This window comes from Lepidochelys olivacea (genome assembly GCF_965140295.1).
Source record: "Lepidochelys olivacea isolate rLepOli2 genome assembly, chromosome: 2".
In the NCBI taxonomy this organism is placed as follows: Eukaryota; Metazoa; Chordata; order Testudines; family Cheloniidae; genus Lepidochelys; species Lepidochelys olivacea.
Window position 1 is genome coordinate 79773503 of NC_140412.1, and position 21586 is coordinate 79795088.

Below are 21586 nucleotides of genomic sequence, written 5' to 3' on the forward strand. Positions count from 1 at the left end.
AATTCAGACAGAAGGGAACACTACCCAGTCTGAAGACGCTAGTAATAGTCTGTCAGGTTTACCTACCCATTTTTAGATGTTTCGAGCCACAATCAAACACAGCTGGCATTGCCTTTTAGCATTTTTTAAAATTACCTTTGGTTGCTTTCAAAGCCATGACATTGCTTCTACCTTAAGAAAAAACATGGTATATAAAAATCCTCTTTGAGGAAACTTAATCTTGAAAGGTGCCAGTGTTTTGCTGTGCATTTCTCTAATTAGATTAAATTAAATTATAGATGTATTCATGGTGGAACTTCGTGGCACGAGACGCACCTTCTTCTCTGGAGTAGTGTGGAAGGATGCATGTTGACTGTGGCATGTTAGTGGTGTCCCTAGCCCCTGTTTACCAGAAGCTGGGAATGGACAACAGAGGATGGATCGCTGATGATTAGCTGTTTGGTTCATTATCTCTGGAGCCCCTGGTTTTGGCCACTGTTGGAAGACAGGATATTGGGCTAGATGGACGTTTGGTCTGACTATGAGAATACTTCCAGGGGTCCCAGCACAGTGCCTCTTGCTACACTTGTTGCAAAGATGTAGCCTGCACTCTCCAAGACATTCCCCTGTAGGTATATGCTGGTGTGCTGGGGGAAGAGAGGGCAATGTCTCCATCCTACTGAATTAGACAACCTCCCCCACAACTGCTTGACTTGTTCCCCTCTTTCACTCCAAGATATGTAGACAGAATAAAGCATAATTTGGCCAATTTCAGAGCTACAGTCTTCCAAACTCTTAACAGCTTTCAAGTACTGAGCATATCAAAATATTTCCTATTATTTTGTTTTGTTCCAATTTGGATTGCACAGCTGTATCAAATACTTGCTTTGCCCCAATCAATGCAACTGTGTCAGTTTTCACACATTAAATTTGGGATGCACCTGAATACCTGGGAATATAACCTTATACTTTGCTTAATACTATAACCTATATAATGTGTGCCTATCCCTATAATTTAAATATGCATGGCTGCAGTCCAATCTTTCAGTTTTACTCAGGAGAACTGATACATTGTAATTGGATTCCCTTCAAATACATCTGTTTTGGGGTTTTTTATTAATGGTAAAATTTCTCCTATCTGTAAATCATTTTGAGATGCTTAGTATGAAGGATGTTGCATAAAAGTACTTTGTATTGTATTCCTGATGCACTTACTGAAACCCAGTTTCGAGTTATATATTCCTTGGCATAATTAGTTTTTTTTCCCACTTGCAGCGGTGTCACATGCTTATTAGAGGGTCAGTTGTTGGTCCTTGAAACTACATAAGAGATTGTTCTTGATAGTATTCACTGCAGACAGTGCCATTTGTTAAACTGAACCACTTTCAAACATTTTTCATTCAGTTACCAGTCAGAGATACGATAACTTGTCAGACAGTTGTGAGACAGAGGCGCTATATGTGCATTGTATATACTTTGTCCCTTCATAATGATAGCATTCCAGACTCTAGTAACCATCAAATGAGTATTTATATGTCTGTCTTTCATTTAGTTTACCATACTTCCCTGATTTAAGGACCTATTAAGCTTAAATATACATGGGCTTCTGGGACCATACAGCCGTTCTGAAATGCAGCACGTACATTAGACGTATCTATTCCAGAAAAAGGTCTGCCCGCTGTCCAAGTAAAATAAATTGGAGGGGCTCAAAGCTTCTGTGTAGTGGCCACTGAGCACCACTATTCCTGGTCTGTCTTCTCATCTCCTGCTGGGATTCTTCAGAAATCCAATGGTGAGAGGGGCGGTTGCTTTTTATAATCACCTTTCCTGCCCTCAATTCGTGATCAAGACCTCATCCCCCAGTGCTGTTATAAGAAGGGAAGTTTCACCTGCTTAGTAGTGAGTTCCTCCTTTCTCTTCCCTTCATTGCCATGAGGGGAAAGTGCCTTCAGTTGGATGTGCCCCCAGCCCAGTCTTCTGTCTCTCAGTGGTATTTGTAATGAGGACATTAGCCAGGGAGAAATTATAGTGACAGCCCTCTCTTAGGCCGCTGAGAAGACTTCTGTCTTCCTGTAACTGAACTGCTGAGGGAGCGTGTTTTGTTGCTGTGGGCCAAGTTGAAGCTTTTTTTATTCGTATGTTTACTTACTCTTTTGGAGGCAAGTGAACATATCCAGGGGGCCTTCCCCAGTTTCCTGCAATCAGGTTTTGATTCTCACTGACCTAGGTCTTTGGAAGGAAGGTTGAGACTGGATTACAGCTATCCTACACCATGAAAGGGGAGAGGTTTTCAATTTAGGAGTGAGGACTGGTGGGTGACAACTGCCCTGTAGTGTCAGGAGGAAGTTGTTTAGGCACATATCAAGGGGATAGGGGAGGAACCTCTCTGTTTGGACTGGGGTATACTCTTGGATGAGTGATTTCTGGGGATTGTAAAATGGCATTTTTATCTTATTCTGGTCATTGAGAAATTTGGTATGTGCTTCCAGGTGCTATGGAGTTAGAGATCCAGAAAGGAATCAACTTTGGGGTTTGGACCCTTTTACGCACCTCCTACTTAAGAAGCAGTTAATTTCTGGGGCTTGGCCAGTTGGTTGACATTTAAGATCTGTCTCAGCTGGTGTCAGGGTTCAGGAATGCAAAGCAGGATCTAACAGTGACCCAAATCTCCCCTCAGAGCTCTCCATTGCAAAGTCACCACCATCCATGATTTAAAGGGATATTGTCAGCTTTATTTTTTTTTTAAATAGCCTAATTCAGAAATCTCAAGTTTCTGTTAGCACACCCTTTCAATAATACATCCAGATTTTTTTTTCTTTATACCTTTCTTTAAAAAATGAGAGGGGAAAAAAGTAAGATTTTTCTGCTTCAGTGCTGATGTTTACAAGGAACTTTTCAGCAAGGCTGAGAAACAATACCAAAGATAACCTGAGCTTCCTGTCTCATGTATCTACAGGACAGTGACAATATACAAAGTGCCACCAAATGCACTAAAAGAACAAACTGAAAAATAGTGAGAAATCATATATTTAGCTAATTTATTTCAGTATTTAGCAGCAATAATAGGCAAAATATTTCCTAGTAAAATGTCATTTTTTTTCAAGTTGGTAGTATAATGTAATCATTTAGGATTTTATTATGGAGATCTGGTTTGATAATTTGGTTGGCACGATATTGGCACAGATTCTTCCAAAGAGGTACTGCAGTGAGGCTGTCCTGGGAGATTGCTGGGAAGGAGATATAGCTTTTTGTATCTGATCTAGTGCAAGAGCTGCCTAGTGTCAGGGCTGGGCTGTGGGTGGCTTGTGTGCACCGGTCAGCTACTAAATTGCAGTCAGGAGATGAGTAGCGGTGTCAGGGTCAAGTTAGGTCAGGATACCTGGAAGTCAGCATCAGGCCCCAAGTTATAGACAGCATGCAAATAGCAGAGTTAGGGACAAACTAGGGTCAGAAGCCAGAGCAAAGAAAGGTCTGGAGCAAAAGCAAACAGCTCAGACAGCTCCCCATGATGGCTTCCCAGTTTATAGAGCAGCATAAGCCAACTAGTGGGCTGTCAGAGGCCGCCAATCAGGCCATGCAGAGCGGTACTTCCTGAAGAGCCTAGCTTCATAGGGTCCTCCAGCGGAAACCCAGCCCAAGCTTCCAATGACGATGCAGAAGTATCAGTGGCCTAGAACATCCCAGGTTCTAGTCCTGCTGGTTCTTCTTCAAGTGCTTGCTCATGTTCATTCCATATTAGGTGTGTGTGCTCGCCACATGCACCTGTGCTGGAAGTTTTTCTTTCAGCAGTATCCGTAGGGGACCAGCTCTGGCGCCCTCTGGAGTGGCGCCCGCATGGTGCGATATAAGGGGTGCCGCCGGCTCCCCCCACCCTCAGTTCCTTCTTGCCACCAGTGACGGTGCTGGAATGTCTGCTGCTTTGGCTAGTGTTACCTGTTCTCTGTTCTTGTGAACTTAAATAACCTGTAATTTAGTTGTATATAGTTAGTAGTTAAAATAGTTACCCTTAATTGTAGTTTAGAGTCTTTGTGAGTTCTGAACGGGACTCAGCCTGGGGACAGGGCATGTGCTACCTCCAAAAACAAAGACTCAAGGAGGCTGAATCTTTTTGGATGCAAAGTTTATTCATCTTCCAGCCTGCAATTGATTGTGGCCAACCACCAGGCCCTCCTGGGCTGCTGTGACTTTAACATGTGGCAGACCATGGCCAAGTTCAAGGGTTCCCTTCCTGAAGGATCCTGGAAGGAATTCTGAGTGATCCTTGGTGAAGGCATGGCCAGGGTGGCCTTCCAGGCAGCATCTGATGCAGCGGACTCTGCCACCCACTCCATGGGCTCCGCCCTCTCCATGCGGCACACTTTCTGCCTGCTCCTCTCAGGCTTATCCAGTGAAGCTCAGCAGTCAATGAAGGACCTTCCCTTCAATGGCCAGACCCTGTTTGCAGAACAGACAGCAAGCTGCATGGTTTGAAGGACTCCCTTACCACCCTGAAAACTCTGGGGCTTTATGTCCCAGGTCAGACGTGTAAGCGGTTCAAGCCGCAGCAGCCTCAGGGACAAGAGAGCCAGTCTTGGCAGGACCTGCCTCACAAGAAAGCCAAAGGCTACAAACGCCGTCCGAGCCACACTCCTCCACTCTCTGCTCAGTCGGGCTCAACCCGAAACAAGCAGGGGGCCAAACGATCATTTTGAGGGTGTGCCCGAAGGCAACCTACCAGACCAGTGGTCGGAAACTTGTGGACTGCATACGGCCCATCAGGCTAATCCACTGGCGGGCCATGAACAGTGTTTACATTGACCGTCCATAGGCACGGCCGCCTGCAGCTCCCAGTGGCCATTGTTCACCATTCCCAGCCAATGTGAGCTGCAGAAAGCAGCACAGGCTGCAAGGACTTGCTGGTTGCCACTTACCACAGCTCCCATTGGCTAGGAACGGCAAACCAGCCACTGGGAGGTGCGGGTGGCCTTGCCTGCGGACGGTCAATGTAAACACTGTCTCACGGCCCACCAGCAGATTATCCTGATGGGCTGCGTGCAGGCCGCAGGTTGCCCCCCACTGCAGCAGGCTATTCCCCGGATCCATCTTCCCCGTTTTTTATACCTTTCTGTGAAATCCTACTCGCCTCCATTGGTACTGCTTGGGAGTCATCTAATACGGAATGGACATGAGCAAGCACTTGAAGAAGAAAAGGCAGTTACCTTTTTCCGTTACTGTTCTTCAAGATGTGTTGCTTATGTCCATTCCATGACCTGCCCTCCTTTCCCACTGCTGGAGTTCCGGCAAGAAGGAACTGAGGGATGGGGGAACCGGTGGTACCCCTTATACCGCGCCATGCGGGCACCACTCCAGGGGGCGCCAGAGCTAGTCCCCTACGGATACTACTGAGAGAAAAACTTCCAGCACCAGTGCACGTGGCGAGCACACACCTAACATGGCACGGACATGAGCAACACATCTCAAAGAACACCAGTTATGGAAAAAGTTAGCTGTCTTTTCTTACATCTAGTCACAAAGTATGGTTAATTTGATCTACCTGATGTGAAATTCCCTGGGAGGGACTAAAATTTGAGAGCTGCTGGAGATTGAGCTAGACAGAAGAAGATGATGATACTGGTAAGTAAAGGGAGCCTCTGAGGATATGTCTACACAGCCCATGGCAGCAAATCTCTCAGCCTAGGTCAGCAGACTCAGGCTTGCAGGGCTCATGCTAGAACTCTAAGAACAGCTGAGTAGATAGTGTGTTGATTAGACTCAGGCTCTGAAGCCTGCCCCCCTCAAGAGGCATCAGAGCCTGAGCTCCAGCCAAAGCCGCAACTTCAAAGTGCTGTTTATAGATATACTCTTAGAGCACTAGTGCAAGCCGTTCAGGCCTGAGGCCGTCAACCTGGGCTGTGAAGAGATACCCTGAAAGATTTGGCAGGCATTGCCTGCTGTCTTCGCTGATAGATTTCCAGCCTTGTTCATCATATTCGTAAACAAGGGCCAAACAGTGATTTGGCTGCATGTTTAAAGAGGGAAAGAGGAAATGTCTTAAATAGTCAGGACCCAAACTATATAGGGCTTTCTAGATTAATATCAACTCCATGAATGCAAAAAGGAAGCCAGTGCAATACATGCAGCACATGGGGTATGTGCTAAACACTGATTGCACTACTAAATAGATAGGCCATCATTTTCTGCGCTACATGAAGCTCAGGAGCAGTTTTCAAGGATAGTCCTAAACAGCGTGTGCTAAAACAGTTAACCCCAGAGGGTGTCATAGAGATTCATGGCACAACATAGAGAAAGACACATCAAGCTATGGTGGCTGGGTAAAAAGCACTGACTCACTGTTTTTACCTGTGATTCCAAAAGTATACTGACGTCTACCATTTCCCCTCATTCAAAAAGTAGAATTGGTTTTAGACAGAAAGTTCTCCACTCCGGAATTCACATCTGTCGTCTGGTTTCCAGAACTCCATGTCAAAGTATAATAAGGCCCATCTCTTTTCTCAATCTTTGGGCCAATTTAGAATTATTTTGGTGGAGTGGTCAGGATCCTACCCATGGCTCTCTGATAAATATTTTAATGACGTTTTAATGGTATCAGAGAATATATGCTGATAATAGGCACAATACATACCTTGGTGAATGCCGTCCCTGATAATGACATTCCTGTGAGACAGTTTCAATAGCTGGAAAACAAGGCAGGGGAGTATCATAGACTGAGCTCTGAGAACCAACAGGTCTAGGTGGCTGTGTAAAAACAAACTTGGCATTAGTAGAACTCACTTGCAATAGAAGGTAACCTCCATATCTGTAGAGACCAGGAATATTTACAAACTTACCAAAAAAGAGTGCTACCATATTTAAATTATTGTGCCTGACTTGTTTGTTCTTGCTGTATGATTGTTGTTCAAAAATGCCTTTTTTTAACATCATTATAAAAATTGAATGGGCCTCACAGTTGTATTAAATTGGTTATTAACCATATTTCCTCGAGTGCGTCCTCATGAAATGCTGAGTACAAAAATCAAGAAATTGTTTTTCATTCCTCTCTGTTGATGTTTTCCACATTTGTCTTTCATGAGGGTGTGGGAAGTATATTTAGAGTCTGTTTTCATAATTTCTAAAAATTTAAATCAAAATTCTGCTTTGTCTTTCCTTGAATTTTCTGATATGACATGTCGCTAAACTATTTTGGATTATTTTACTTAATAGAGGGAAAGGATGAAGAGCTCTTTCTTCCTTTTGTACACCTTTCATCAGTTCTTACATTGTATTGACCTCACATACTGTTTAGTAGAGACTGCTTTATTATTCTGTTTTGTGTATTGAGCACTTTAAAGAGGAAGAGTTTATCAGCTAATTCAAAAACAGGCAATAAATTTTAAATGTATGCAATTCCATTCCCAGAGCTCATCAATGCTATTCCACCTTTTTATCTACATATTTATGGCCATCAAAAAGTCTCAATCCCAAAGCTGAGGAACAGTAACAAATTTTGGGATGGAGAGTGCAAATGACAATTTGTTACAATTCTCCCAAATTTTACTGCTATCAGCAAACCTGTTCACCCACCCATCTGCATGACCCCTTTTATTACAAAGTAACATTTTCAAAAACACCCTATGTCACATTTTCTGAAGGGCCTTTCATGAGACCCACTACAGACAGAGAGCTCCAATTCTAAATAATAATCTTTACTAGGCCAACTCTATGTGGAAAAGTAATGTTAAATGATATTATGGGATTTTCAACATTTCCAATAAATTCAGTTGGTATTGTTTAACTCCTTACATCTTCCTCTGAAACTACCTTCAGGACCATAATTTTAAAAAACAATCTTTATATTTAATTGAGATGATAGCCAGACATGGCATAGTCCTGGTCTAAATATTCATGGGCCAGATCCTGATCCCCACTTCAGTGTGCAAAGCATCCAGAAAGTCAATGGATCCAACTCCATGAGGAGTTCGTCTATACAGGGGACACTCTCTGATGGCAGAGGACCACCACATCAGCTCCTACACTCCCCACAACCCAAGTCCTAGCATAGGGGGTGTCAGGGTTCCTTCCCCACTCTGAACTCTAGGGTACACATGTGGGGACCCGCATGAAAGACCCCCTAAGCTTATTCTTACCAGCTTAGGTTAAAACTTCCCCAAGTTACAAACTTTGCCTTGTCTTTGAACAGTATGCTGCCACCACCAAGCGTTTTAAAATAAGAACAGGGAAAGAGACCACTTGGAGACATCTTCCCCACAAAATATCACCCCACGCCCTACACACTCCCTTTCCTGGGGAGGCTTGAGTATAATATCCTAACCAATTGGTTACAGAATCATCAAAGACCCAAACCCCTGGATCTTGGAACAATGAAAAAATCAGTCAGGTTCTTAAAAGAAAGATTTTATGAAAGAAAGAAAGAAAGGAAGGAAGGAAAGAAGGTTAAAATCAGGATGGAAAGGGTATTCAGATTCAAAACACAGAGGATCCCCTTCTGGGCAAAACCTTAAAGTTACAGAAAACAGGAATAAACCTCCCTCTTAACACAGGGAAAATTCACATAAAACAAAAGATAAACTAATCCGCCTTGCCTGGCTTACCTATACTGGTTGCAATATTGAGACTTGGATTAGGATGGGTTGGAGAAGATGGATTTCTGTCTGGCCTCTCTCAGTCCCAAGAGAAAACAACCACGGAAACAAAGAGCACAAACAAAAGCCTTTCCCCACCCAAGATTTGAAAGTATCTCATTCCCTTATTGGTCCTTTGTGTCAGGTGCCAGCCAGGTTAGCTGAGCTTCTTAACCCTTTACAGGTAACAGGATGTTGCCTCTGGCCAGGAGGGATTTTATAGCACTGTATACAGAAAGGTGATTGATTACCCTTCCCTTTATATTTATGACGGGGCATGTCTCGGAAAATGTGGGCGTGAATGGCTGGGTGACCCCTGGCTGCTGGAATGACCCGTGGGGCAGTGGCCAGCTGGCATAATGTAGAGCAGCCTTAAGGTTATGCTACTTATATACCAGGGACTGGCCGGGCATCCACCTGCTGGGCACTATTCAGATGCAGCCCAGGATGGGGATTTATATTTTAAATCTATAGATATTTAACTAATGAAAGATTTTTTTTTCTTCCGTTGACATGGAATTCATGCTATGCTCGTGTCATCAATCAGCCAGAATTCTGAATCTGCAGAATCAAGTACTTAATGATCGGATTCCAAGAGTAATCTCCAGAAAGTGCTTAGAATTAAGGCCAAATCTGAGAAGTTTTGTACTTTTCATGACATTTTCCCCCTTTAGCTTTCCTGTTATGGAAGCCACATGAAATCAGCAAGCAGTCTTAAACTCAGTCTTGGAAGGTATTATAAAACTGCAGCACTCTGCACTTGCGTATGTCTCAGAATGAGGGCGTCTGGCATTTATTTGGTTTGAAAAATACAGGTCAGATCTGGCATCTGTGCTACATGCTGTAAATCAGCATTTACTAGGCAAATTGTTCAGTCGCTTAATAGAGCTACTCCAAATCTTTGTTTCTCAATGGAAAATTGATGAGATGCACTACAAAGCTGATGACATATAGACATTTGATATGGTATTGCGAAGGTAGACACGGGGTATAAAAGAAATGATGGTTTTCTTCATTATTCATGAATGTAAATGGCCGATTTCCATTAGGATAGCTACAGAATCATTCTCAATAAATGTTATGATTTGCAAGGTATGTCTTTTGCTGAATATGTGCTTTTTATTTTATTTTCCTATAAAAATTGTTGAAAATCTCTGGACCCATTTTCTTTGTTTCCTTCTTTTCAGGACTATGATTTAAGTCAGCTTCAGCAACCCGATACCATAGAACCAGATGCCATCAAACCTGTGGGGATCAGACGGCTCGATGAAAGACCAATCCATGCAGAACCTCAGTACCCAGTCAGATCAGCTGCTCCTCATCCTGGGGATATCGGGGACTTCATTAACGAGGTAAAGGAGAAAAAATAGTTTCCTTGTAGGATCCGATAGACTTTTATATGTTGCTAATTGCACTCTGCATGAATAGCTGTTATATTTGGAACATAATAACTTTTTAAAACTTGCTTATACAATTAAAATGACCTTGGAAGATAGAAATAAATATGGCCTTTTTAAGTGCAGATAAATTTAATTAACTCATTCAAATAGAAAGGGAAGATATGTCAATTAACTTTTGTACATTTGTATTAATTGCATTCATACTGTGTTATCAGCCTTAACCACAATATCTCCAAGAGGGATTATACCATGGGTTCCGAGTAATAAACAGACTAACAAAATTATAATTTAGCCTAAAATCATTTATTAATGCAGATTAATTTAATAATGGAAGAAGTTCATTTTGATTTTCCTCACATATTACCCTTTGAATCCAGATAATAGTGGAAATTCAATGCCTTGAAAAAGACCAAAAGAGTTCCAGCAAACAAGATTAGTGAGTAGGGCAGCTAAATTAAATGTTATATAAGTGCTTTAAGTACTTTCCTCGTCTGAGAGTTTTTAAGAGGCTCTGTGCCTTTTTGATTCTTGCAAAGTAACAAAAAGATAATTGACAGTGAATGAAGATTAAGAATTTACTTTAAAAGATATTTTCAGTTATGAAAAAAATATTTGCCTACAAACATTTTTTTTAAATTATTGTTATCGTTGTCCAAATGTTCGGGTATATTTAAGTCATTTGTTTTGTGAAACTTAAAATGTGAGACATTTCAGTGTGTTCTTTATGCTTATTACTTTGGGCAGAAGAAATATTAAAGAATAGCTTGTCATTTATATTCTCTGATTTTCTCAAGTCTTTGTTACCTGAATAAACAATTTAAGGTGACTGGTGAATGGAGCTAGGAAAATTTTACAGAAATACTCTTGTGAATATTTGAATTTTTTAACAAAATCCCTGTTGGGATGTTCATACCTCTTTTGTGCTTGCTAGAATATTTGTTGGATGCAACAAGATTACTCCCAGGAATGAACACAGAGACCTCCATTTCTAAGTAACCATTGAGAGAATATTAGTATTTACTTTCGATGAGCATTCAAAATCTGCATTAGAAATCTGATTCTGAGAGTAGCATTCTTCGAATCAGGGCAGAAACCAACCATGTGACAAGGTGGCCAGTCACACAGCTAACATTTCAAATAATAAATATCTGAGAAGATCACAATCTGCTTTTGGACAGTATGGAATCAAGAGGGGGAAAAGGTGACATTCATCATGGGTCCCTTGTTTCCATCCCCTCTCTGGGGATGGTTCTAACTTCCTTGCACAGCCAAACAAGGGCTAGAGATGGTCTAGCTCCATTTTAAGTATTTCTTACATATTATTTATCCAGCTGTTCTTGTGACATAGTTTCTGCGTGCTGTACAATGATGTTATACTATCCAGTCATGATTTATTGTGAATGTGGACATGCTGAGCCATGGAAAAGGGAAATCAAGGCAGGAGACTACCTTCAAGGCACCTTCTCCTCGTGGCCTCAGATTGGCTGTGCAAGTGGTTGCCTGCCTTGAATTCCCTCTTCTGGTGATTTCTGCCCAGGGATGGATTGCCTGCCTGTACCCTCCTTCATAAAGTCATGTGGTGGCCCTGGGTGGGTGCCCTTCTGCAGCAGGCCACAGCATGACTGGACTGCCTTCCTTATTTGCCTCTCACATGATGGAGTCCCCAGTAACTTCACACAAGCTCTTCACGTATAAATAGCTCTTCTCCAAGGTTAATTTATTTCAGAAGTCCAATATATGAAGAACCATAATCCAGAATTCCCCAGCACAATCCAAACATCAAGTCTTTCAAGGCCCAACAGTCCATCAACAGACTAAGTACAGCTCCGGCATCCACCTCACTCCAGCTCTAAAGTACAGCTTCAGCGTCTCTTGCCTCGCTTAGACTTTCAGATACTTTCTGGTGTCTCTCACCACTCCTCACACCAACCCCACTAGTGGGGTGCTTCTCTACCTTGTTTCCTTCCTGGGTAGGGTTCCAGTACTTGCCCAGAAATACCAGCGAGCTGACCCCTCCGTCGATCCCCAGACTCGACCCTCTCTGGCCCTCTGACTTCAGCTCTCTTGCTGAAAGAGCCAGCAGGCACCTCCCTCTGTTGCTATCTCTGGCTCTCTGGCCTGGGGACATTTGTAGGTGACCCCCTGGCAGCCTTCCTGCCTTCCGCTTTCAACAGCTCCACTGGTCCCTGTATTAGGGGCTTCCCCTCCCTGAAGCTCTGAGCTCTTTCTCCTCTCAGAACTCTGGATTCTCTCTTTCTCTCTAAGGACTCAGCATTCTAAACTCTCCCTTGCCTTTGGAGTGTCTCTCATTTCTAATTTCTAGGGACATTACACCAAACTAGGGCGCACCTGGATTGGAACAGGAGAGCTGGGCCCAATTCCATTTAAGGGGCCAGCTACCCAGTTACAATTATGCTTCACTGTTATGCTTTTATTTTTACTTTGCAATATAGGGAGCTGTTCCAGCAAACCCTTACTCACATGAGTAAACTTCTACAGATGTAAGTGGTACCGTTGACTGCTACATACGTAAGGGTTGGTAGACTGATCCTTGAATATGTAATAAATTTCAGAAACACATCATTTTATTTTTAAGAAGTCTTTATTTCAGTTACTTTTCTGATGCTGAGAGGCTTTTTTTAAACCATTTAGACTCAAGTTTTCAGCACCTTTCTTTTGCAATCCTCACTGCAGTGCATCATTATAGCACATGGCATCCCCCGTCAGCCATAAACAATGAGCTACACCTCTTCCTTGTGGAAGCTGGGGTCAGTCCAGTGTTGTTGCAGGGGCTCTTCAGACTAAGCCGTGTCCCTCATGACCATCTGCCTCAGGTTTTGCCTGTTGAAAAAGTTGGAGGTTTGGCTTCTCCTGAACAATTGTATTATAATTTCAATTTTAATTTATGTTTCAGCAGTGGGAAGTCTCTTTCTGTTCACAACACACTTAATGTTTTATTTAGCAAAGCCTCAAGTGCTCATAAGTCTTTCCTTAAGTACTCAAATGGATGTTAATGAGCTTGGAAAGCAAGAAGATGTCTTTTCAGGTGGTTCCCAGGGCCCCATGGCAAGCTCTTTGTCCAGTCAGGGTATTGCAGCCTCACACCCATTTGCGCAGGGCAGCAGTCACACATGAGAATCTACAACAAAAGAGTTCCCTTCTCCCCCCGGCAGTGCTTCTGAGGAGGGCAAGATCTCTGCATCCGGCGATGACCTGGAAAGCCATACACTCAGGTTTTTCCCCTAGTGCTTTAATACTACAATTGCAAGGCAGTAAAACAGGCAAAATGAAAAAAGAAGATCCCAAAATTAAGGGGAAATATCTTCCCACGAAACAAAATTAGATGTTTCCCCTACTTTCCTCCTTGGAGGACATGGCAGGTTCCAAATGGAAAGTCCCAGTTAAAATTAAAATGTTAAATAAAATCATAAAAATCTCATACATTTACATGAAGTACAACAGGACCCTAAAGTTAGAACAGGAGTAGCCTCACACAGACTTATATACAAAAAATCACTGAGACTTTAAGACAAAAGACACCTTGTAGGGAGTTCTTTGAAGCCCTCATCACCAGCCATGTAGATAGTGGTAGCAATCACAGACGTTGCAGGATCAGCAACTTTACAAGGTGTGGATCTAAAGATCAAAAGGATTCCTTGTCATTATTGAGGAAAATATATTTATGGTAGCCCGGTGGCTTATTGGCCTCAGAGAATTATTCTCGCTTTGTGCAAATTTGACTGGGTTCAGATTTTGGACAGGTACACCCAAAGTTTATGTAAATTATGGGTCTTAATGTGATTTGCTTCAAGAGCAAGGTCTCCAGTTCAGTGGCTACAAGGAAGTGGTGCCTACATCCATGGACAGCAGACAGTCATCAGCATGGATACTCTGCACATTCAAGTCACAGGTGAAAAGCTGTTGGGAAATTAGCAGCAAAGAATGCAAAAGGGCTTAAACTCTCTAAACCAGAATTGGCAACACAGTCCCTTTGTCCCTACCAGCACCTAAAAAAGGTCTCTGGAATGGAACTTGGTCATGTGCATTTGCATACGGGAGCTTCGAATTTCTATACAAGCCTCTTCTTTTAATTCTACCGTCTGCGCTGAGAATTTTACAAAAATGCTGGTAGTGCAAGTCAGAAGACCAGCCACACTGGGTCAGACCACTGGCCCATCTAGCCCAGTATCCTGTCTTCTGACAGTGGCCAATGCCAGGTGCTTCAAAGGGAATGAACAGAATAAATAATGATCAAGTGATCCATCCCCTGTCATCCACTCCCAGCTTCTGGCAGTCAGAGGCTAGGGACACCAAGAGCATGAGGTTGTATCCCTGCCCACCCTGGCTAGTAGCCATTAGTGGACCAAATCCTCCATGAACTTATCTAGTTCTTTTTTTGAACCCTGTTATAGTTCAGGCCTTCACAACATCCTCTGGCAACAAGTTCCACAGGGTGACTGTGCGTTGTGTGAAGAAACTCTTCCTTTTGTTTGTTTTAATTATTAATTTCATTGAGTGACCCCTGGTTCTTATGTTGTGAGAAGGAGTAAATAACACTTCCTTATTCACTTTCTCCACACCGGTCATGATTTGATAGACCTTTATCATTGCCCCCTTAGCCATCTCTTTTCCAAGCTGAGCAGTCCTAGTCTTTTTAATCTCTCCTCATATGGAAGATTTCCCACCCCCTTAATCATTTTTGTTGCCCTTCTCTGTATGTTTCCATTTCTAATGTATCTTTTTTGAGATGGCCCAAATTACTCAAGTGATAGGCAAGGAACTTGATGAGGAATATGTAACTGAATATGCTGGACCATCCTAATGACCTGGCAGTTAAAAACAACTGTTAAAATATGCAATGCTGTTAAAACAATCAAGCATTTTGAAAATATTTATACAGTTATGCTTAATAGCTAACCACTTTCCAAAAAGAAAAGAATTCCAGTTGTGACTTAGTTATAATATGGTTTGCAGGCATAACAAAAATTACCACAGGGACTTGCTTGCTTTGTCTGTTTCAGTGGATAGATAAGTCTCTAATTTTAAGGAAAAACCTCCTTTGCTTCCAGTCCAGTGTACAAACAAGTTGGTAAGATAAGTCATGTGTTATTAGGAATCCTCTGAAGACATTCTGCATTCTATTTTGAGTTTTTAAAAAGTGGAACATTATTAACACTTAGAATACCTGAGGATTTGCATACCAGTGTAAATTAAGCATACGTTGCAATAGCTTTGTTCAATCTAAAAGTACATTTTCAAGAGTCACCTGTCCCTGAACAGAAATCTGAAACAAATTGTATTATGGTAGCGAGCTTGAGGCTAAAGATCTATTTCTAATCAACACAGGACGTAGTCTGCATTAAATTAAATGTAAATTACAAACTAAAGGTCCCATCCGATGAGAGGACCGTCCTCTCACTTTGAAGTAAAGTTGTTGTTGATGGTGTTAAGCTTTTTGCAAGAAGGAGCCCTTCAATGTGCTCTCTCTTCAAAAGCCAGCTCTTAGATTGTTACAGTTATTCCACAGGCTTCCCTTCCTTATTCCCAATCCCTATCCCAGCACCACCAAACATCTCTCAGATCCGATAAAGAACTATCATTTATGAAAATGTAAGCACAAGAACATTGATTCTCTAATGTTTCCCATTCCTGTTCAGGATTCTGTAGTTTACCCTTTCCTGTCATTTGGTAACAATAGATAAAATGAGAGCATTATGTGTGCTTAGCTTATGTAAACATAAGGTTGCTGAACCTCCTTAGTCAACTCTGGGTGCAAATTCCCCTTCCTCCTTCATGCCTCCTCTGAGTAACAGGGGCTGGGGCATGTGCAGAAAGGGGGAAGTTGCAGCCAAATTTGTCTGAGTAAAGTTTACATCTCCTCTGCTGAGGCAGCTTATCCATCTGGCAAACCTCCTGTGGTTCTTCAAATGGGGAAGCCCAGTCCAAATGACCTTACCAGCTCCTTTAGACAGGCACTCCTTCTGGTAATGAACACATGTGAGGAAGGCATGGAGAGCTAGCTAGTCATAGAAATAGCACCAGACAACAGAAGTAGATGGCAGATTGGGTTAGTGTGGTGATTTTATTCAGCAACAGGAAAGCAAAATTGTCTCATTTTAAATTTCCTCTAAAATTTAGTAAATATTTTGCCAAGGATATATTGTGGAAAATTCACTTGTCCTCCCAAGAGTTACTGTGTTTAAATTCGGAGCATTAGAAGATGAAATAGAGGGATTTTTAACCTTGCTTTCAGTGCAAATGTCAACTTAAGTTTAACCATGTTGATATCCCCATAATGCTGCCTCTTGGATTTTCCTGGTTCAGCATCCATTGCTGGCAGTGGATGAAATAAAACTTGCTGTGTCATTGAGTTTACAGGATAGAACGACAATGAAAAATTCACTGTTCCAGAGGCTGTATATAATGTGCAAATTGTTTCCTTGAGAACAGGTACCAGATACCAACTTGAAAATAATAAGAGATTGTTCAGTCTGGAAGCCTCGCTTCATGCTGTAGATGGCTGGTGCCTGGCAGAACTTCTACAGTTGCATGGGGGAACTGTTGTTATTTACAGATACCGATTAAGCTAGTATCCCAGAGTCAGACTCACAAGCTGGCCATCCTCAGAGTGGATCAACTGTGAAAACTGTAGGAATATCTCCAGAATTTCTGCTCCAGGCCAGCATTGTGAATGGCTTTTACAGAATAGCTCTGATCCTTTCCACATAACCTCTTCAGCTGAAGCAGGACTTCTCTTCCTTCCCCGTTACCTACATCCAAAAGGATGGGAGTCTGTAGCCCCGAGCAAGCTTAAGGGACTGACTGAAAGGAAGAACATTCAACAATGTAGACCCAGCTATATATAGCTCAGTAAGTAAAATTGTGTTTCTGTTGCAAGAGCAGAAATGAACAAGAAAGACTAGAGCTTTGAAGTTGGACCAGATAAGATGTTGCACTCCAGCTACAGACATTTAGGATGATGGACTCATTTGTCCTTATTATAGCTATCAGGATGGAAAACTCAGAAAAGAAATATAACAAAGGCTACCAATTATCCTGGTTAGATCATTCGACTAGAGTGCTGGCTACTAATTACCAGCTCAGTGACTTTGTACACCCCAAAGCATTTATTTAAATTCTAGAAATGTTCTTGGCTGAGGTTATTAGTATCATAAATATACAAATACTAAATACCCTGAGCCAGGTTCTCTGCTGCCTTGTGTAGTCGTGTACACCCATGCAAAGTGGGCATAACGTGCTATTAAATCACATTGGCAGCACTGTACACTCATTTTGCATATTTGTGAATGGTTACACAAGGCAGTAGAGAATCAGGCACATAGTTTTACTGGTGTTTCTTTTCTTCTGCATACGTGACATATGGCCTAATTAACTGATTTAGCGATACTGGGGTGTTTTCTAGAAAAATCAGTGCCCATGCAATTGGCTGTACATCACATGATTAGACCTACAACATGCCATGTGAAACCATATTGAATGAATTTTACTGAAAATGGATAATCTCCGAGGAAATACTCAATCTTGCAGATAATCTGTTTTGTCAGGAAGCTGTTCTCAGAGAAATTTGTAAGTGCTAATTTAAGAGTCAGAGGCTTGACAGGGCCCGCCCTCTGAAATTCTTCACTAAGGCTTCTGGCATTTTGGCTGACAATTTATCTGTTGCCAGTGGCTGCCAAAGTAGATACTTCAGCTAGAGGCCTTGAAAAAATATTGCATGTCCAGTGGAAGAAACTGCACGGTTGAAAACCCCTGAAGGTGGTGACTCTATTTATATTCTCTTCCAGACTTCAACCCTCTTTGTTGAGCCTTTATGGCCATTCCTTTCAGTGTCTCTGAGACTCTAGCAAACGATGCTCATTTAACCTTCTAAAATCTGTAAGGCTAGACTGAGCTTTGAGGCTTAAACCTGGGTAAGAAGATGGTGCAGGTAGCACCAGGAAAGAATTGTCTCTGAGAGAGAGCAGGGAGAAAGAGAGATTTCATTCCGTACTCTGCCCTTGCTCCAAGGGAGGAGTGCCTTGCCTGTATTCCTCTTCAGCAGTGGCTCTGTTGATCCCCTGCCCACCAGCTCCTGAGGAGAAGTGTCAGGCATGTAGCCTTGGTCTCCCATGGTCTTGCCATGACCCTCTAAATCCCAAGTTTCTTTGCGGCCACTTAACACTCTCACTCCCCGCTGAGGCCCCTGGGCCATGGCAGGGGGACAGAGCTTCTCTGGTCTTGGGGCCACAGTGGGGGGGTGGGTGCAGAATGGGGTGGGACTGTGGGCGAAACAGGGGCAGGGCTGCAGGGGAAAAGGGTGGAATGGGGCGGAGCTGTAGGCGGGGCCACAGCCAGAAGGGGAGGGGCTGGGCCACAGTTCTAGCACGAGGCCCACCACTTGTTCTGGCCTAGGGTAGATGTTAATCTGCTTCTGCTTGCAGCTCATTTGAAGATGTATCCCATGAGCTGAGAAGCCCTGCTGTAAAAGACATGGAGCATTCTGGCTCTCTCCTTGGCTGGCAGATATGAATGGCCACAACATCTGTTCTTTAATGTATCAAATTGTTTCACCAAAACACAGTCTCTCATTAAAAGCCAAATCCTGGGATGTGCTCCAAACCCTTTAGGACCTTCCCCTAAAAGTGAAATTCGAGTCACTTACTTCCTCAGGACAAGCTATAGAAGTGGTCTTCTAAATCATCTTCAGGATGTTGATAACTGAAATCCTTCATCCACAAAAGAAAACACAAGTCATGCCCGACTTTGTATTTATTTCAAAATGTCCTCAGAAAATGAAATATTTTCATCCCTCCAAAATGAGATTGGCAACAGTTATCTGTTATCCCTGCCTTGAAATAAGCCCCACCAAAAAACCAAGGCCAGGCTGTTGTATTTGCCAGACCGGTCTTGTTACTATCTTCACCAAACTTTTGAGATCCACTGATAATTATGGGTTTCTTTAGTTTATGGTGCTCAGCCTTAGAAGTGGAATTTTAAAATTATGGATTGTCTTTTGACTATCTAATAGATTGAAGACTTTGAAGCAAAGGTTACAATCCCAAGAAAGCAATAATTGAAAAAAATATTCTTGTGAAATTTATTATTTGCACTTGTGAAGTGATGTACGAGAACTCATGTGTGGTCACTGTAAAACTCATAAAGCCTAGGCCATTATTTATTAATGCTCTCTTCCTCAAGGTGGGGCTTAGAGGTAGGTGACCTGAGTGCTGAAAACTAGGGAGCAGGAGTGAAGTTAAATATCTCCCAATTACTTATTTATGGAGCTACCAGTGTCTTGTGGCATGTGCAGATTAACCAAAGGCCTGCTGTCTTTCAGTGGTTGGGTGGGGACCATGTGATACCACTGTTGTAACGAATCTATACAAACACACTTGTCTGTCCTATAACCTTTCCTTTCTTTACCCCTCCATACCCTTGACTCCAATGGTTTGTGGTTTTGTTCATGTTCTCATAAACTGTCCATATCTTAGTTCTGCTTCAAGTGATGGTCCCTATTGTATATCTTAGATTGTGAGCGCTCTGGCTCAGGGAATGTCTATACTGATTTGTACAGCACCTAATCCCCATTCAGTTGCTACTGCAACAGAAATAACAGTAATAATAGTGTTCTCTAAAGATGTGTAACCATATTTTCAGTTAAATTCAAAATCGGCTAATGCTGGAAACTTGAGCATAAGAACAGAAGACTCATTATTTATATTTTTGAAGTTTCAAAAATATGAATGCTGTTTCATTAGTTGAAATCTGAGGAAATGGATAAGAGGAAGAATCTGGTTTTCTCAGCCTGCCGTGGACGTGACAGAATTGAGATACTCTTGTTACATTTTTTCTCCCTGTGTCACATATAGAATTTTGTCTTTCTTCTTTTCTCCTTATTTCAGGGACTTAAAGCCGCTGACAACGACCCTACGGCCCCACCCTATGACTCCCTCCTAGTCTTTGACTACGAAGGTAGTGGCTCCACTGCTGGGTCTTTGAGCTCTCTTAACTCCTCAAGCAGTGGCGGTGAGCAGGACTACGACTACCTAAATGACTGGGGCCCACGTTTCAAGAAACTTGCTGATATGTATGGTGGAGGTGATGACTGAACTTCAAAGCGAACTTTGGTTTTGGACAAGTACAAACATTACAACCGATATTCCCCAAAAGCATACAGAAGCTAGGCTTTCACTTTGTAGTCTACTAGCACAAGTGCTTGCTGAAGGCTTTGGCATAGGCTGCAAACCAATTTGGGCTCAGTGGGAATATCAGTAATCCAATGCTGTTTGGAAAACAATATTGAGCTCAGTTACACTTGAATTTTACAGTACAGAAGCACTGGGATTTTATGTGCCTTTTTGTACCTTTTACAGATCGGAATTAGTTTTATGTTTAAGGCTTTAATGGTACTGATTTCTGAAATGATGCATTAAAGAGACAAAATATGTTGGGGTGGGGAGGAGTAAATTAAATCACAGTATGCTTCAACATGCTTTTGTTACAGTGCATTGCTTTTATTAAAATAAGGAAATTTTAAAAAAAAACCTCATGGAGCCATTTTATTATCTGGGGGAGAAGACCATGAGATTGAAAAATGTACATTACTTCTAGTTTTAGATGTTAGGGTTTTTTTTTCACTAAAATTCTAAAACTTATGCAGCTGGTTGCAAATAAAGGGAGTTTTCATATCACCAATTTGTAGCAGTATTGATTTTTTTTTCCTTATGGTAGAATGTTAGGCACATTTTGGTCTTAATCCATGTACACTTTTTTTAAAAATTTCTGGTACTGTCTTTTTTTTCACTTCACTGTAAAAATGGTATGTGTACATAATGTTTTATTGGCATAGTCTATTGGGAAGTGCAGAAACTTCAGAACATGTGTATGTATTATTTGGACTATGGATTCAGGTTTTTGCATGTTTATATCTTTCGTTATGGGTAAAGTATTTACAAAACAGGTTGCAAACAAGTGACATTGATTCAATTGTTGAACTGTAGTTAGAGTACTCAATTTTATTTTTTATTTTTTATTTTAATGTTTTGGTTTGGGGAGGGAGAAAAGTTCTTAGCACAAACGATTTTACATAATTTGTACCAAAAAGAAGACGGGGTGGCCTGATACTGGTGGTACTAGTAAATATACAGTATGTTGGAAAAAGGAGCTTTTGAACTGGAGAGACTTCTGACAACAGCTTTGCCTCTGTATTGTGTACCAGAATATAAATGATACACCTCTGACCCCAACGTTCTGAATAAAATGCTAATTTTGGATCTGGTGGCTGGTTTGGACTTCTTTTGCACTTGAGCAGCTCTGATTGTAGCAAAAAAATACAAGAGACTATAGCTTCGTTGAATAACGGTGAAAAAGTGTGTGCAGTTTTTCATCATTCAGTACACATGATCTGCGAAGAAACTATATGTAGGCTAGAAGAAAGTCTGAATTTTGTTACAAGTTTGGAAGCAAAGTGCCAAAATGAAATAGGAATACGCTGTGGTGTTACTATTAAGGCAACACCTTCAGAACTCTCATTTCAAATGGATGGATGGCTCTTCAGTTTTAACATACGTTTTCCAAAAAATCCAATTG

At 41.9% G+C, this 21586-nt stretch overlaps 1 protein-coding gene across 1 annotated transcript in view; it reads left to right on the top strand.

Annotated features, from left to right (window-relative positions):
* CDH2 (cadherin 2) overlaps positions 1 to 21270 on the top strand; it is a 175138-nt gene extending 153868 nt beyond the window's left edge. Inside the window, exons 15-16 of the mRNA XM_084618702.1 lie at positions 9785 to 9949; positions 19900 to 21270. Of these exons, the coding sequence (XP_084474828.1) occupies positions 9785 to 9949; positions 19900 to 20106 (372 nt within the window). The 3' untranslated portion in view covers positions 20107 to 21270. The remainder of the gene's footprint in view (positions 1 to 9784; positions 9950 to 19899) is intronic.
* Positions 21271 to 21586: the final 316 nt, after the last annotated feature.